Source organism: Zootoca vivipara, chromosome 13, assembly GCF_963506605.1.
Source record: "Zootoca vivipara chromosome 13, rZooViv1.1, whole genome shotgun sequence".
Classification (NCBI taxonomy): domain Eukaryota; kingdom Metazoa; phylum Chordata; class Lepidosauria; order Squamata; family Lacertidae; genus Zootoca; species Zootoca vivipara.
This window is the reverse complement of record NC_083288.1, coordinates 29,642,924-29,659,876: the sequence shown is the minus strand read 5'-3', so window position 1 is coordinate 29,659,876 and position 16,953 is coordinate 29,642,924. Positions and strand designations below refer to the sequence as shown.

The 16,953-nt window shown below is 38.9% G+C and overlaps 2 protein-coding genes across 2 annotated transcripts; both read right to left on the bottom strand.

Moving 5' to 3' along the window:
• Positions 1–6,969: 6,969 nt before the first annotated feature.
• On the bottom strand, positions 6,970–8,791 carry LOC118078022 (olfactory receptor 14A16-like). Its single transcript, XM_060281169.1, has 2 exons — positions 8,704–8,791; positions 6,970–8,036 (listed from the first exon to the last, which is right to left on the bottom strand). Exons 1-2 carry the CDS (start codon positions 8,789–8,791, stop codon positions 6,970–6,972), a joined length of 1,155 nt encoding a protein of 384 aa, XP_060137152.1.
• Positions 8,792–14,549: 5,758 nt separating this feature from the next.
• LOC118078465 (olfactory receptor 14A16-like) lies at positions 14,550–16,262 on the bottom strand. Its single transcript, XM_035102343.2, has 2 exons — positions 16,224–16,262; positions 14,550–15,548 (listed from the first exon to the last, which is right to left on the bottom strand). Exons 1-2 carry the CDS (start codon positions 16,260–16,262, stop codon positions 14,550–14,552), a joined length of 1,038 nt encoding a protein of 345 aa, XP_034958234.2.
• Between the last annotated feature and the right edge of the window lie 691 nt (positions 16,263–16,953).

The following is a 16,953-nucleotide window of genomic DNA, read 5'->3' as shown; positions in this document are numbered from 1 at the left end:
GAAAACAACTCAGGTATCACTAAAGTCATAAAAATATAAATATCTTACGCTTTTCATTAATAGAAAGTAGATTTCCAGATGCAATTTCTTCATCACTTCATTTTCATCTGTATTTTAAGAAACCACCCCTTCCTTTTCTTCTGTAACAGTGTACATATCTGTCTACTCCTCCAGAACGAATCTTTTAACATGGAGTGGAAAATTATAGTGTGTGTGTGTGTGTTTCTATGCACTCCTCAGAGTTTGGTCTCAAGAGCCCAACACAAATTAGCCATTGTGTCTCTGGAAGCTTGGACTCAGGAGATAAAAGTAGTGTTTCTAAATACTTGGCCCCAGTAGTCTAATACAAATAATTAAGATGTGTAGAAAACAAAACAAAACAAAGCCTTCCCATTTCTAAACAGCACACTATATAATGCTTAAAATAATAATAATGCTACATAAGTCTGTCTGGAACCTTCTGGTTTCAACTTGACTTTCTCAGACATGTTTCATTCATTCATTCTTTTTAAATAATGCTTTTATTTATTTTCATGATACAGAGAGTCACTGGCGGAGGAAAGGGGGGAGTGCACTGACCCCGCACCATCGGGGAGGGGGGACCATCGTGGCCGCACCCCTGTACACATGCCACGCACCCCCCGTTGCGCAGGGCACCAGGACGTGGCCACGCCCTCGTGGGTGGCATGCCACGGCTACTGGGCGTGTGCCACACCCCTGTGGGCAACATGGCACGCCCCCAGAATGTATCTCTTGTGTCTTTGGAAGCTTGGACTCAGGTGATAAAATTAGTGTTTCTAAATACTTGGCCCCAGTAGTCTAATAAATAAGGTGTGTAGAAAACCAAACCAAACCAAACGTTCCTGTTTCTAAGCAATGCACTATATAATGTTTAAAATAATAATAATGCTACATAAGTCTGTCTAGAACCTTCTGGTTTCAACTTGACTTTCTCAGACTTGTTTCATTCATTCATTGTTTTTAATAATGCTTTTATTTATTTTCATGATACAGAGAGTCACTGGTGGAGGAAGGGGGGGAGCACACTGACCCCGCACCATCGGGGAGGGTGTAACATTGCAGCCGCACCCCTGTACACAAACCACACACACCCCATCATGCAGGGCACCAGGCCCCCAGGACGTGACCACTCGCTCGCAGGTGGCATGCCACACCTACTGGGTGTGTGCCACACCCCTGTGGGCAGCCTGCCACCCCCCCCCCCAGAATGTGCACCAGCCATGCCCCCACCTGCTCTCCACCCCCAGTTTTGGAGTGTGCACCTTCCCCACTGCAGAGAGTTGTGTGAGGTGTTCCCCGCTCCATTTCCCCCCTTCCTATGTTTTGGTCAGTGCTCTAAATTTCACCCAGGTATTTATCTTTTTTTAAATGATTTTTTATTAAATTTTATAAAAGAAAAAATAATAACATCCATATATTTATACATCACTATAACATCATAATTCAAAAATAGAAAAATAAAAATAAAAACAACAACATAAGCATTCCATTTTTCCTCATTTTACTATGGGACTTCCCTGGGTCCCCCTTCTAGTGGTTCATTGCATATCATTCTTGGCAAATTCTATATCTTATTTTCCAAACCTAAATGCATCATCCTTTTCTTAATTTTACATCTTGCTATAACATTCTGGCCTATTTTCAATTATATCTCACTTATTTTCTTAATCTGGAACTTCACAATTACTTATAATTCTCCTCACACTTCAATTCTACAATATTTTTTTTGTAATAGATTCTAAATTTCTTCCATTCCTCTTCTACCTTCTCCTCCCCCCGGTCGCGTAGTCTTTCAGTCAGATCAGCAAGTTCCATATAGTCCAGCATCTTCATTTGCCATTCTTCCACTGTTGGTATCTTCTGTGTCTTCCAGTACTTTGCTATCAATATTCTAGCTGCAGTTGTGGCGTATAAATTTTTTTTTTTACATCTTTCATAGGCAATTCTTTTCCTACTATGTGCAATAGAAAGGATTCTGGTTTCTTAATAAAAGTGCTTTTCAACTTTTTTTTTCAATTCATTATAAATCTTTTCCCAGAAATCCTTAACTAATGGGCATGTCCACCACATATGATAGAATGTTCCTTCCACCTTTTTACATTTCCAACACTTATTGTCTTGAATATGGTAAATTTTAGCAAGTTTTACTGGTGTTAAATACCATCTATACATCATTTTCATCATATTTTCTCTTAAAACAGTACATGCAGTAAATTTCATATTCTTCTTCCATAACCTTTCCAAATCCTCCATCATAATATTGTGTCCCACATCCTTCGCCCAATCTATCCTAACTTTCTTTGTTTGTTCATCTTTCATGTGCCACTGCAGCAATAAATTATACATTCTGAAAAGATTATACAATTCATTTATCTGATAGTATTGGAGCCAGTCATTTAAATTGCTCTTTAACTGTTCATATGTCTTTAATTTAAACTGGTCTCCTTCTTCCATCAGAATATCCCTATATTTTGGCCACCTGGTCTCCATGTTTAACTTCTTTTGGGTCTTTGCCTCTAACGGTGAGATCCAAAGGGGTGTTTTCCTTTCTAATAAATCTTTATACTTATTCCAAACATTGAACAAAGATTTTCTAATTACATGATTTTTGAATCCTTTATGACTTTTGACCTTGTCATACCATAAATACGCATGCCATCCAAATACATTATCATACCCTTCCAAATCCAACACATGATTTTCTAACAAACACCATTATTTTAACCAACAAAAGGTAGCTGCTTCATAGTAAATCCTTTCACCCAGGTATTTATCTTGTGAACTGCCATGATAGCTTGTGATGAATGGTGGTATTTAAGATCAGATCAGATATCTTTATTGTCATTGTCCCCTTGCGGGAACAACGAAAATGCTACATCCACTCAGATGGATGTAGAGGCCTAACTCTGCGTCCAAACCAATGCTTTCCAAAGGAAAATTCCAGGCAGGGGGAAGCCAAATGTCTTTTTTTCCCCCTCCCCTTTTTCTGAGCCAAACAAGGACAAATTCTGCGCTTCAAATTCCACGCTCTTTTTCGGAAGGGAGGAAATCGAAAGTTTCCCAAATCTGAACGTCGACAAACAATGGGAACCAGAATCGCACGGATCCAGCGGACGCGACGTCACCTGTCGATGCAGATCAGCCAGCGCTCGCCGGACACGGGAAAAGGGCTTCGAAACAAGGGGATCGCGGCGGTGGCCGGTTTCCCGGCGACATTTTTAATGTCAATGTAAGTTGGGTGCTTTTCCGGGAATTCGGAGGAAATGCGGCGGTCGTCTCTTTGAAACTCCCCGATCCAAGGACACGTTGGCAAAAGGATTTGTCGTCAAAAGGAAAACCCAGCAGACGTTGGCCAAAGGACGAAAAGGGAAACCCATTAAAAGGAGGCTTAAAAACGCCGGGCGACATTGCCGAGGGGTAAGGTTGACGTCGTGGGTGTTTCGCACCCGGCGCTCCTGATCCGGATGCCCTCGGGGATTTCATGCCGATGGTTTCTCCGTAGGCGGGCATAATAGCAAAAGGGCTGCAGGAGCAGACATCCAGGCCGGAGACAGGGCGAGTCACTTGGGGGAAAGTCCGTCCATCGAGGGGAATGGGGAAGCGGGTTTGGACTGTGTGGCCATTTACCATTTTTTTTATTTACCATTAAATAGTAAAATAATAATAACAACTCTAAGGAAATACCATAGTGTTCCACCTGAAAAAAGTAGTTGGAAGGGTATCCTTGAAGCCACCATTTGCAATGCAGGCAAGGGTTTTTGATTTGCTTCTGCTAATACTGGTCTCCCATATATAAATGTGTGTATTTTTTTGACATTCAAATACAAGGGCCAGCAGCTATTTTTCTATTGGTGTATGTTGCTTTTGGGGTTGATGAGAGGCCTTGTAGCATATACCACTTGTCTCCAGAGTTTCCATATCTATGTGGGATTTAACGTGCATCAATATTGACTTGGGTTGCCCTGGGCAAAATATAGTGACTGACAATCTAATGAATAAATTAACAAATTAGCAGGTGTTTGTTTGTTTGTTTTTTAAAAAAAACTTATATCAAAGCAGTTCCCATGCCTTCTCTGGAGACAACTATATGCAGTTCATAATCAGAATATTGTGTTCAAATCTTTATAATATGTTAGGATACATTTCCTACAGAACATGAAGTTTCTTTCATTTATTCATAAAGATTCCATACATTTGAGTACTTCAATATATTTTTTTTTCTGAGGGCCAAAGAAATATAACAAGGAACATGTGCCACTGGTCTTTTTGGCTATATTATTTAGATTTTATATACATCGTTCACTTTGCCCATTCCTCAAAAAACGTAAGAGTACATCTGTTCAATGTGAAGTTCTTTTGTTTGGCATATTGTGTGTCATCTTTTAATGAATTCCAGAGCATGACAAGTTTTTTCTCCAAGCAATGGTTCTGTATTCCCATACACTATAACAAATGGGATGAATACTTATCAGTTGTATGAAGCTGACCCATAATCCCTGTGTGGAATTACTTCCCCTCTGTGAAACTCCAGTCATATTTTTCGAAAGGATGTGATTTTGTTTTGCTTTTTAAGATTTTGAGAAATTGTGTCAGTGACCCCTGTTTCACATTCCCTCACTAAAGATGGGAGTTGAGTAACATGACCAATTTCCTGGGTTTTTTAAAGATGCAACGTTCCCTAGTAACAACACTGGAAACAACACTGGAAACATCTGATAAGTAGAAAAGCCAGGTGTTCCAAAAGATATCTTTTGGAGTAACATTATCAGGAAATCAATTTACAGAATATGGATAACCTATAGGGGGATATTGTAGCTGAAGACACCACAGTGGATATCACCTAAAGAAGTAATATCAGTTAAAAAATTAAACATGAGAGCAATTGGCTGATATATAACGAATTAAAAGAGGAGGTAGACGGAATTTTAAAATTAAAGGATTATAATGAAATTAGAAGATATTGTAATGTGTGGTTACAGTATTTTCAAATTAATGAAAATTTAAAAAAACAAGATAATTGGGTTCGAAAAAGATATGTCCAAATTCGGGAAAATAATATTGGAAGGGGGAAATAAATTTATTTTAAAAAATTGTACAATTTGATTTTGGAGTGGGAAACCAAAGATGAATTGACAAAAGATGTAATGGTTAAATGGGCGAAGGATATGGGTAAACCAATTATGTATGAAAGTTGGGGAAAATAATGGCTAAGGGACATTAAAATGATTACAAGCTATGATTTGAAGGAAAACATCTACAAAATGCAATTTAGGTGGTATCTAACCCCGGTGCGACTGGCAAAGATTTATAAGGGAAATAACAATACTGCTAGAGGTGCAAGGAAGAGACCGGAACATTTATACACATTTGGTGGTGGTGTAAAAAAATAAGAAACTTTTGGGATGAGGTATACAAGGAGTTAAAAAAGATAGTAAAAATATCATTTAAGAAAGAACCAGAGATTTTTATCTTGAGCATGTTAAATGAAGAAATCAAGGCCAAAGACAGGTGTATGGTAATGTATAGTGCTATAGCCGCCAGAGTTCTAATCGCACAAAATTGGAAAAGTGATAAAATTCTGAATATAAAAGATTGGCAGATGAAATTAGTGGGATATAAGAATTTGTCTATCCAAAATGGGATTTCAAAAGGATTGGGTAGGGAGAAAGCGGGTAAAAACTGGGAATCCTTTGAATCATATATGAAAAGTAGGGTAGGATAAGTGAATCTTGTGGCAGAGATATGAAGGGCAAGGAAACTAGAGAAAAGGAAAAAATTGAATTAAGTATGCATCAGAAGAAAGAACTATGATCAACATATAGAAATGACTGGAAGTCAACAGGGGTTGGGGGAGGGAAATCAAGCTTTTCTTTTAACAGAACAAATGGTTAAGGTGGATAAGATCAGAACTTGGAAAGAATAGTGGGTTAAGCATGAATGACTATTTGAATGAAGATTTGATTTGTTTATTTTTATTTGTCTTCATTATGAGTTTTTTCCTTTGTCTGATGATTAGGATTTTTCATGATATTTTTGTTATAATTATTATTTGGATATATAATTAATATTGTTTTGTTTACGTTATTGTCCTTGGTAATCAGTTTTTTTCTTTTTTCTTTTTCTTCTTTTCTTTCAGTGTTATATAATTTATATTTAAAATGTTGTGTATATTTATAATTTCTTTTAGCTTGTTTTTAAATAAAAATTAAGAAAAGAAAAGAAAAGAAAAAAGCCAGGTGTTCTACTTATGTGAAGGATGCCCTGTGTCCAATTATCTCCCACCAAAGGTTCAAAGTAATGAGGAGGCACTTCTGGAACAAAGATAGAATTTTATATATTTACATTCAATTAGGATTCCAGGTTAATATTCACTCTCTTAAAACAAAACACTTCATTTTAGAAACTTTACTTATTTGGGGCACAATAGTTTCAGGCAAAAACTCTTCACAAAGAACTTTTAAACCACAGTCAACGCTCTTGTTTAAAACTAGTTTAGGATAGACTATTTTCGCCTAAAATGGGAATTTGTGTCACTACCTAGCAAGAATCTAGGGCGAAGTTCCTAAACAAAGGCTCATCCACACTTTTGCTTTTCCCATAGCTAGAAACCAAGGATGTTGATGTCCCCCCCCCCTCTTTTCCTTGCTCCTTTCCCCAGGAAAACCCACTCTTTAGCTTTAAATAAAAAGAAATGACAATCCACCGAAAAGCTGATTGCCTGATGAAAGCAGTGGCATGAGAGAAAGAGTTAGACATGCACTAAATGACAAACAGTCCCTCTCTAAATGTATGATTTGTGATCAGAGATGCAAAATTATTATTGGTACATCTAAGGTGGAGGAAAACAAGATGTCCTTGTGACACCTGGCAGATTTTGTGTCTGCATATCAAAATTTATCTAGAAGCTGTAACTGGTCATGATCTCTCTCCAGTTCCCTATGCTTAGACCTATGAAGAGAAATGGAACCTTTTCAGGGTAAGTCTGGAAAAGATATTCATAGAAGCGCGCTTCACACCCAAGAGTTTTGATACAGCATTTTTAATCTCCTTATTCCTCATGCTGTAAATTATTGGATTGAACATGGGTGGGACAATGGTATACATCACAGTTAATGCAAAGTCCAGGTCAGATGGAGTCTTAGAGGGAGGCCTAATGTAAGCAAAACATCCTGTGAAACAAAATATGGAGAAGACAACAAGGTGAGGTATGCAAGTGGAGAAGGCCTTTTTCCTTCCCTGAACAGAAGGGAGTTTCCCAACTGCAGTAAAGATGTGCACATAAGTGAAAACAATGAAGACAAAACATCCAGACACAATTGTTGTAGTCGCCACTATAGCTCCAATTTCTGTAAGGTATAAATTAGAACAGGCAAGTGTAAGTAACTGTGGGATCTCACAGAAAAACTGATTGACAATGTTTGAGCAGAAAGGGGTTGCAAAAGTTGCACTAGTGTGCATGACTGCATTGAGAAGGCCAGCAACCCACACACCAGAGACCATTTGTTTGCAGGCTGCCCTGTTCATCACCATTTCATAGTGTAAGGGATTGCAAATGGCAACATAGCGATCATATGCCATGATTGTAAGAAGGGCGACATCAGATGATAAAAAGAATAAGAATGAAAGAACTTGAGCAATGCATCCAGCATAAGATATGTCTCTGATATTCATGAGAGAATTGGTGATGGATTTGGGGATGGTGACTGAAACAGCCCCTAGGTCCTGGATGGCCAGGTTCATCAGAAAGAAGTACATGGGAGTGTGAAGGTGGTGGTCAAAAGCTACGGCAGAGATGATGAGAAGATTCCCAAATACAATTGCCAGGTACAATACCAGGAAGAGAGAGAAGTGTAGAATCTGCAGTTCCCGTACAGCTGAAAACTCCAGGAGTAGAAATTCAGAGACAGAGGATTCATTGCCTATCTTTGCATTCATCATTAAAATGATTGCTGCTTCTAGAAGAAAACAGGAAGATAAGCATAGGTTTAAGTCCTTTTCTGATTTGGTATCCAATCCTGCTTTGGATGTGGTGTTTGTGGGATGTAGATTTAAAAGAAAGTAGTAAACAAAATTGTTTAATAATAAATATTCATCTAAAGGAGAAGTTAGCTTTCAACTCCAGATCGATAATGCAAAATTATCATAAGATAAACTACTGCTAAGGACAGGTAGGTAGTCGTGTTGATCTGACTGCTAAGTCGTCCTTTTTCTTCTGAGAATTATAGGGGTAAAACTACCCAAACATTATAGACATTTATTCATGTATGCTACTACAGTGGCAGGAAGGTTATGTGCCCAGAAACGGAAAGAAGCAGAAGAATCGACGAAAGAATAATGGATACAAAAACCTACAACTATGCAGGAGTTGCAAAACTTACTGGGGGGTGGGGAAATCAAGGTAACAAACATTTTATTTTAAAAAAATAGAAATGCTTTATTGAATATTTACAAACAAAGTGTAAACAGAATTATTGTCATAAACTGTAGTTTCATAAGTATATAATTAAAGTAGATGAATGAAGTAGATCATTTTGGGGGGTGTTAATTTATATTGCAATGCCCATCACAACTTGGGTCCAGGAGACCTTAACATCTTGATTCCTAATATCCCTGTTTTATCAGTGAGGTCTTTGACTGAGTCACTGGTAATGGTTCCACATGGCTGAGACAAATAGCTCATACTCACCAGCAGACATGCATTCAGTATTCTGGGCCCAATGCTTTGCAACTCCTTCCTAGTTGGGATCACGGAGGTTTCAACGGTTTTCATCTTTGCTGTATGCTTTCAACCTTAATGTACACTGTGCATAGACTTATGAATGTACAAATGCATAGGCTCTTGGCTGGTGAGGACAGAGGCTAACCATTAGTCCTGGTTTGGATGATGTGCTCAGTCAAATCCTGGTATAGCTTAAGATGACAGTAAAAAGGTGCATGGAGGAGCAAGGCGACTGTAATCTTCTTTCCAGGAGGTTGAACATTTATGCACTCTCACTGAGTTAAGCTTTGGCTTAGCTTGTTATGGAAACCAGGTCCTTGGGTTTTCTATGTGCAGTGTAGGTTTCAGGAGAGACCACATAACGAGCAGGATTTCACATTCTACACAATACACAATAGTAGTATTGTTTGTATTTAACCCTCCAAAATACATTTCCAGATGCAATTTCTTCATCACTTCTTCATCACTTTAAGATGTTTTGTAAAAATAAAAGATGATGATGATGATGATAAATCAATCACCTGCATTGTCTTCTGTGAAAGTAAGGATGTTTCTACACTCTTGCAGAATGAAGATTTTACCATGGGGTGGAAATTTATTACTATTGTTTTAGTTATGTTCCTGGGAGTTTGGTCTCAAGAGCCTCAAACAAATCAGCAATTGTGTTCCTTTGTTGCCTGCACTCAGGAGTCCCAAGAAAAGCAGCAATGGGGTTTGTTAAGCCTTGGTCCCAGGAGTCCAACACAAATCCATCAAAGGATGTGAACTTCCACCTTTAAACAAATTGCTCATGAAAATATTTAAACTAGAATAAACCACCGACACTTAGATTTGTTTATGTTCCTGTTTCTTTAAAAAAAAACCATATTATTTAATACTATTAATAGCATAGCTGCCTAGACTCCCTTATCCCCCAGGAAACCCCCATTTTTCCAGCTGTTCCAAGCTGAAAAAACGGATTTTTTTGTTTTTTCCCGGTTTACTTACCGGCCGGGGGAGGCTCCTTCTGCGAATGTGTAGAGTCTCTGGACATGCGCATAGACGTTTTCTGGCACGGTGGCCATTTTGGAACTGGGTGGAGCATGCTCAGAAGCAACTTTTGATGCTGCTCTGCCCAGTTCACAAATGGCTGCAGCGTGGCGGCCATTTTGGAGCTGGGCAGAGCAGCATCAAAAGTCGCTTCTGAGCATGCTCCGCCCAGTTCCAAAATGGCGGCAGCGCTACTTCCTGTCTGCTACTTCCGGACCGATCCCTTATTTTTCTGGCAGGAACTTGGCAGGTATGATTAATAGTGATGCTGTTGATGCCATATAAATCTTTCTGGAACCTTCTTGTTTCAACTGGACCTTCTCAGACTTATTTCTGATAGTTGTGTGAGATATAACTAGCTCAGTGTTCCCCACTGTGTTCTCCCATTTAGAATATCTGGAGGTGATGCTGTTTATTGCATTGTTCATCTGAGGTCTGTATTTTATATGGTCTGAGAGCTAGTTCTTCATTAACAACATCCCTATGTGTCCCTGAGACACCTTCATTTATCCAACCCTCGCCTTTGGCTGCAGAGGAATCTACGTTCATAACCCTGTGCCACAATATCACTTTTGTCTCAGTAGCTGATGTATCTGGGACTGGACACCTTGTGTTAATTCAGAGTTAAGGTGTTAACACACATGGTATCCTGGTCCTGAGTTTTCTATGAAACAAGAGCTCATCAGGGGAGCTTCCCTGCTCTATGGATGTGGCCCTGTAACTTTGTAATGCCAAATAAGGATCTGTTTTGAGTCCCCCCAGCAAATACCTTATAATTTTCACTTCACTTTCTGCCAGCCCACTAGGGGGACTTTTTGAGACTAGAAGTAACATGAACAATTTTTTCTCAAGTACCTGGGATGTAAACTTACGGTCCATGCCAGGGGAAAAAGTAGCTCTCAAGTGTGACTATTTCAGGATACTTTTGATTGAGTTAGCACAGTGACCCCAAACTAAGGCCCGGGGGCCAGATGCGGCCCAATCACCTTCTAAATCAAGCCCGCAGACGGTCCAGGAATCAGCATGTTTTTACATGAGTAGAATGTGTCTTTTTATTTAAAATGCATATCAGGGTTATTTGTGGGGCCTGCCTCATGCTTTTACATGAGTAGAATGTGTCATTTTATTTAAAATGCATCTCTGGGTTATTTGTGGGGCCTGCCTCATGCTTTTACATGAGTAGAATGTGTCCTTTTATTTAAAATGCATCTCTGGGTTATTTGTGGGGCATAGGAATTTGTTTATATTTCTTTTCAAAATATAGTCCGCCCCCCCCCCCCACAAGGTCTGAAGGACAGTGGACTGGCCCCCTGCTGAAAAAGTTTGCTGACCCCTGAGTTAGCAGAATGGTTATTTCTCCAAGCACATTAAAACTTAGCTGGATTCCCTGTGAAAATACTTCAGCTAGAATAAATCATAGACACTTAGTTTTGCAAATATGTGAAGATACTTACTCACAGAGTTTCAAACCTTACAGCAACAAGTCTCTATCCATCGGCAGTACAAAAATTAAAGAAGTAAAAGTGTTCTCGAAAATTGACTCAAAAAGAAAATAGCTTCATTTCCTTGCAAAAAGGAAAATGCAATCTTTTGGTTAGCAAGGACGTATACTGTAAAGATTCAGGTCACTTGGTGTTTTTTTTTACAGCTGAGAGCCATATTGCAGCTTTAGCCTGTTCCGGGAAGCAGCAGCTAGAGAAAAACAAGAGGAAAGGGACAATAGCAGCTAGGAGCCTGCTAACTCCACTATACTTGTAACTTGATCTCAGGGCTCATGTTAACCCTTTCATGCACACAAGTGTGAATCAGTAGCTGTATATCAAAACAAATTTGAGTAAGAATATCTGACTAGCAAGTAGTCACATCCCCACCATGTAAACAAATCTATTCCCAGCTTGGACCAAAATTCTACTGTTGCTTTCTTAATACCCATTGATTCCTTATGTCCTCCAGCATCATATATTTGACTTACAGGGTAGCCTGTAACCTTTTTATCTATACCCCCATTCACTTGAGGCCAGTGTAAAATTTATCTGACTTTTTTTCTTGCATTTCTCTATCTCAGTTTGCTCTGTACTTTGTATTTGTACTGTGTTTTGGGTACTGCAAGTCTCCTTTAATACAACTCCATTAATTACCATGAACTCTACTGTATAATGATTGTATGAACTTGACATTCTGTGTGCTAACAGGTGTCAAGAGGTTGCCTGTATGACCACCTGAAGGGTATCAACTTTACCCTCTCTCAGTTCAGTCCATGCATTGGTAATTTTTTCTATAGTCAATTAACTAGACATATGCCATCTCACAGACAGTCTCTTGACTATTTCTCTCTCTCTCTCTCTCTCTCTCTCTCTCTCTCTCTCTCTCTCTCTCTCTCTCTCATTTTTATGGGTTTTGCACATGTTTCCGAAATATAACATCCCATTTTATACAATATAACAAACCTTTGGCTATCACAGCCTAGGACTTCTGTCAGCCTCGACTAATTGTTTTCTAACTTTCTTTCTGATGCTGCATTTTATTTGAATAGTTATTGCTATAAAATCCAAATCGTAAATAAATTCCTTTTTGGCCTTTTTTGGAATGATTAATGTAATTCTCCTTACAAAACTCAGGAATCCCACACAAAACAACAATGGTCTTTTTTAAAGACTTTGTCCCAGGTGTGTAACACAAATAATCAAGGTATGTAAATAAACCATTCTGTTTCAAAACAACTTACTATATAACATTTAAAATACTTGTGTGAGATATGACTAGCTCAGTGTGGTCCCCCCCCACTGTGTTCCTCCTGCTTCTGCCATTCTTTCCTCCCTTTTATGATATCTGAAGTAGATGCTTTCTGTTGTATTTTTATTCTTGACAATCTGAGGTCTGTATTTGATATGATCTGGGTGTGTCCATATGATTCAATCATGCCTTTTTAATTGTCACCTTTGGTTGTAGTGGGATTTGTGCTTATAACCCTGTGCTGTCACACATTTTTTCTACATCTCTTTTGTATCTGATACTGGACGACTTGTGTTAAATCAGAGTTAGGGTGTTCTGCACATTGTAGTCTAGTCCTGAGTTTTCTATTAAATAAGAGCTTAGCTAGTTATGTGACCGAATCGTTTTCTAATACCAAATGAAGCTCAGTTTTGAGTCTAAGGCTTTTTACAGCAAATTCTTTATGATTTTTATTTTGCTTTTTGCCACCCCACTAGTCTAGTGGCAGGCAGTGAAATTTCTCATAGGGGATCAGTTAGGGCCAGGGGCACTGGCTTGCAAAGGCATGTGGGGTTCAATGTTATGTGTGTGACGCTGTGACGTCCTGATGTCGGGCATGTGAGCATCGTGCCTTGATCCCTAAACTGGGCAGAAGCTTCCTGGGCTTTGGGAAGGAGGCACCAGGGGAACATTTAGGGGACTAGCCTAGTCCCCTTAGTCCAATGGCTGCTTACCACTGCACTAGTCTGAAGCTTTTTGGGACTACAATGTCTCCTTTAAATACTATGCCATCAGTTACCATGAGTTTAACTGTAGGATGAGTGTATGGGCTTAACATTCTGTGGGCTGACCCACCTGTAGAGATGGCCCTATCTCAGTTCAGTCCATGCACTTGTAGAGACTGGCCATTTTTAAACTATCATTTGACACAAACCACCTCACAGTCAGTCTCACTGCTTATCTCCACTGTACTAAAAGCTCTGGGCAATGCATGAACCACAACTAATTTTCACCAGGTGTAAACTCTAAGGAAATACCATAGATTTCACCTGGGGGAAAATCCTATAAAAATATAGTCTTTAGCCAATACCGCTCACATTTGTAATCAATAGAGTTGTGGCCAAAATTTGTCCAATAACCTTAAACTTAAATTCTGTGTCCGTTTGAAGTTCTTTATTCCAACGGGGGGTTGGTTTAAAGGGTCTTGACACGCGACTGGATAGCATGACCAATTTTCACAGTGTTTAAAAGATACAACTCTCCTTAGTAACAACACTGGATACATCTGTTTACTTACACTCATTGTGGGTTACAACTTAATGGATAGTCTTCAAAGGCACGACACTTCATTTTATTCATGCTTATTCATGTAAGACACAATATGTAGTTTCAGGCAGACACTCTTTACACTGAACTTTAAAACCCCAGTCAGCACTTTTCTTCAAACCTCTTTGCAGGATAGATTATTTCCATTTATAATGGGCATTTGTTTCACTAGCAACTATCTTACAACTTCTCCTAAACTTTATAATTCCCCTTCAAGGAATTAAATTGGTCATCCATGTTTAGCTAGTTCCTAATCCCAAACAGAAAAAGTCCTTCTCTCTCTAGCCATGGCTGCCAAGTTTTCCCTTTTCTCGCGAGGAAGCCTATTCAGCATAAGGGAATTCCCCTTTAAAAAAGGGAGAACTTGGCAGCTATGTATCTAGCTGACATACAATCCCACTCTGTTTGACAGCAAAGTTTTGTATGTTTACATGCTGCAGGGTATCAGAGCTGAAAGGAAACATGACCTGTTACTATCCATATTTTAGAAGATTAAGGGTTGCTGAGATGTGTTCAGCCACTTTAAGAATCATGCAAGTGAACAATAGGGTATAAACGTCAACATACATATGTAAATGTATTATCAACATGCCATGGGATGTGACAAGGAAAAGTGTGAAAGATAGAGTTCAGCTGAAGGAATGCAAGGTGACCATTTAAAACAATGCAGATGTTGAGTTTGCATATATGAATCTATCAGGAAGATTTCACTTGAAATGATGCTCTGTTCCAGGAAACCTCTTTAATTATACCTTTTCAGAACAATCTTGGAAGATATAACCAGAGAAGATTGCCTCAAACCCAGCAGCTTTGATAAAGCATTTTTAATCTCCTTATTTCTCATGCTATAAATTATTGGATTGAACAAGGGTGGTACAAGACTATACATCACAGTTAGTGCAAAGTCCAGGTCAGATGGAGTTTTAGAGGGAGGCCGAAGGTAAGCAAACCATGCTGTGAAACAAAATACGGAGAAGACAACAAGGTGAGGTATGCAAGTGGAGAAGGCCTTTTTCCTTCCCTGAACAGAAGGGATTTTCAGAACTGCAGTAAAGATATGAACATAAGTGACAACAATGAAGACAAAACACCAAGACACAACTGTTACACTCACTACTAAAGCTCCAATTTCCAATAGGTATAGGTTTGAGCAAGCAAGTGGAAGTATCTTTGGGATCTCACAGAAAAACTGATTGACAATGTTTGAGCAGAAAGGGGTTGCAAAAGTTGCACTCGTGTGCATGACTGCATTGAAAATTCCAGCAACCCACACACCAGCAACCATTTGTTTGCAGGCTGTCCTGTTCATCACCATTTCATATTGTAAGGGATTGCAGATGGCAACATAGCGATCATATGCCATGACTGTAAGAAGGGAAATATCAGATGCCAAGAAGAAAATAAGGAAAAGAACTTGAGCAACGCATCCAGTGTAAGAAATGCTTCTGGTATTCATGAGAGAATTCACGATGGATTTGGGGATGGTGACGGAAACTGCTCCCAGGTCCTGGATGGCCAAGTTCATCAGAAAGAAGTACATGGGAGTGTGAAGGTGGTGGTCAAAAGCTACGGCAGAGATGATGAGAAGATTCCCAAATACAGTTGAAAGGTACAATAACAGGAACATAAAGAAGTGTAGAATCTGCAGTTCTCGTATTGATGAGAACTCCAGGAGCAGAAATTCAGAGAAAGAGGATTCATTACTTATTCTCTCCTTCATTACTAAAAAAAAATCCTTCCTCTGGAAGGAAACAGGAAGATAAATATTGGTTTAAGTCCTCTTGTGATAGCAAATATTTACAGTACTACTTTGGAAGAGGTTTTGTTGGATGTTGAAGGTAAAAGAAATAAGTGAACAAAAAAGGAGAAACAATAAATCTTTATGTAAATAAGAACTTAGCTTTCAACTCCATATAGATTATATATCACTATTTTAAAATAAGCTACCACTGTTTCAAAACTAGTAGGTTGTGCTGTTCACAAGCTCTTGAAGTCGAATGCTGCCACTGCTAGAGGAGGAAAACGGGAGTCCCACTGCCATCATTAGCATACTTGCTTAGTATGTGGAAATATGCAGAGGGCAGATGCACCTTGGGAGAATCCCCATATTGACAAAACATATTTTGATATCGTAATTCAGTATCAAAACTGAAGGAACTCTTTAATATAGCGGGATAACTTGCTGCCTTTATCATGCAAATTCAAAATCAAGTTTCTTCTATTAAATTCCAATGTCCATAACAATTTGGGTCTTAGCTTTGTTATGTGTTTGTAACCTTAATGCATACGGTGTACAATTCACATTGTTATTCGTGTAAAATGTATAGGGTCACAGCTGCTTTGCTCTTCCCAAGATCTTTTTGCTGCCACATTATGCTAAGCCAAGACAATGTGTTTCAGCTCCCGCCTTGCTAACTTGGAGCTGCAATGAAGGTTTGTTCTTGGTTGAATCCATGGTTGGTGAGGAGAGAGGCTAACCACTAGTCTTGGCTTGCCTGACATGCTTAAAAAAAACAAAACATGGTGAAGCTTGAGCTGACCGCAAAAAGGATCATGGAGGAGCAAAGCTACATTACTCTTCTCTCCATGAGGTTCAACATTTCTGCAGTCTTCCTAAGATAAAATTTGGTTTATAATGTCATGCAAACCCGGTCATTGGGTATTCTATGTGAGTCTCAATAAGTTCCAGGAGAGACCGCAACAAGCAGATTTCCCCATTCTACACAATCCACTATACCGGTAGAAGTATTGTCTGCGTTTAGTCCTCTGAAAACTACTCAGGTATCACTAAAGTTATAAAAATATAAATATCTTACACTTTTCATTAATAGAAAGTAGATTTCCAGATGCAATTTCTTCATTACTTCATTTTCATCTGTATTTTAAGAAACCACCCCTTCCTTTTCTTCTGTAGCAGAGTACATATCTGTCTACTCCTCCAGAATGGAGCTTTTAACATGGAGTGGAAAATTATAGTGTGTGTGTGTGTGTGTGTGTGTGTGTGTGTTTCTATGCACTCCTCAGAGTTTGGTCTCAAGAGCCCAACACAAATTAGCCATTGTGTCTCTGGAAGCTTGGACTCCGGAGATAAAAGTAGTGTTTCTAAATACTTGGCCCCAGTAGTCTAATACAAATAATTAAGATGT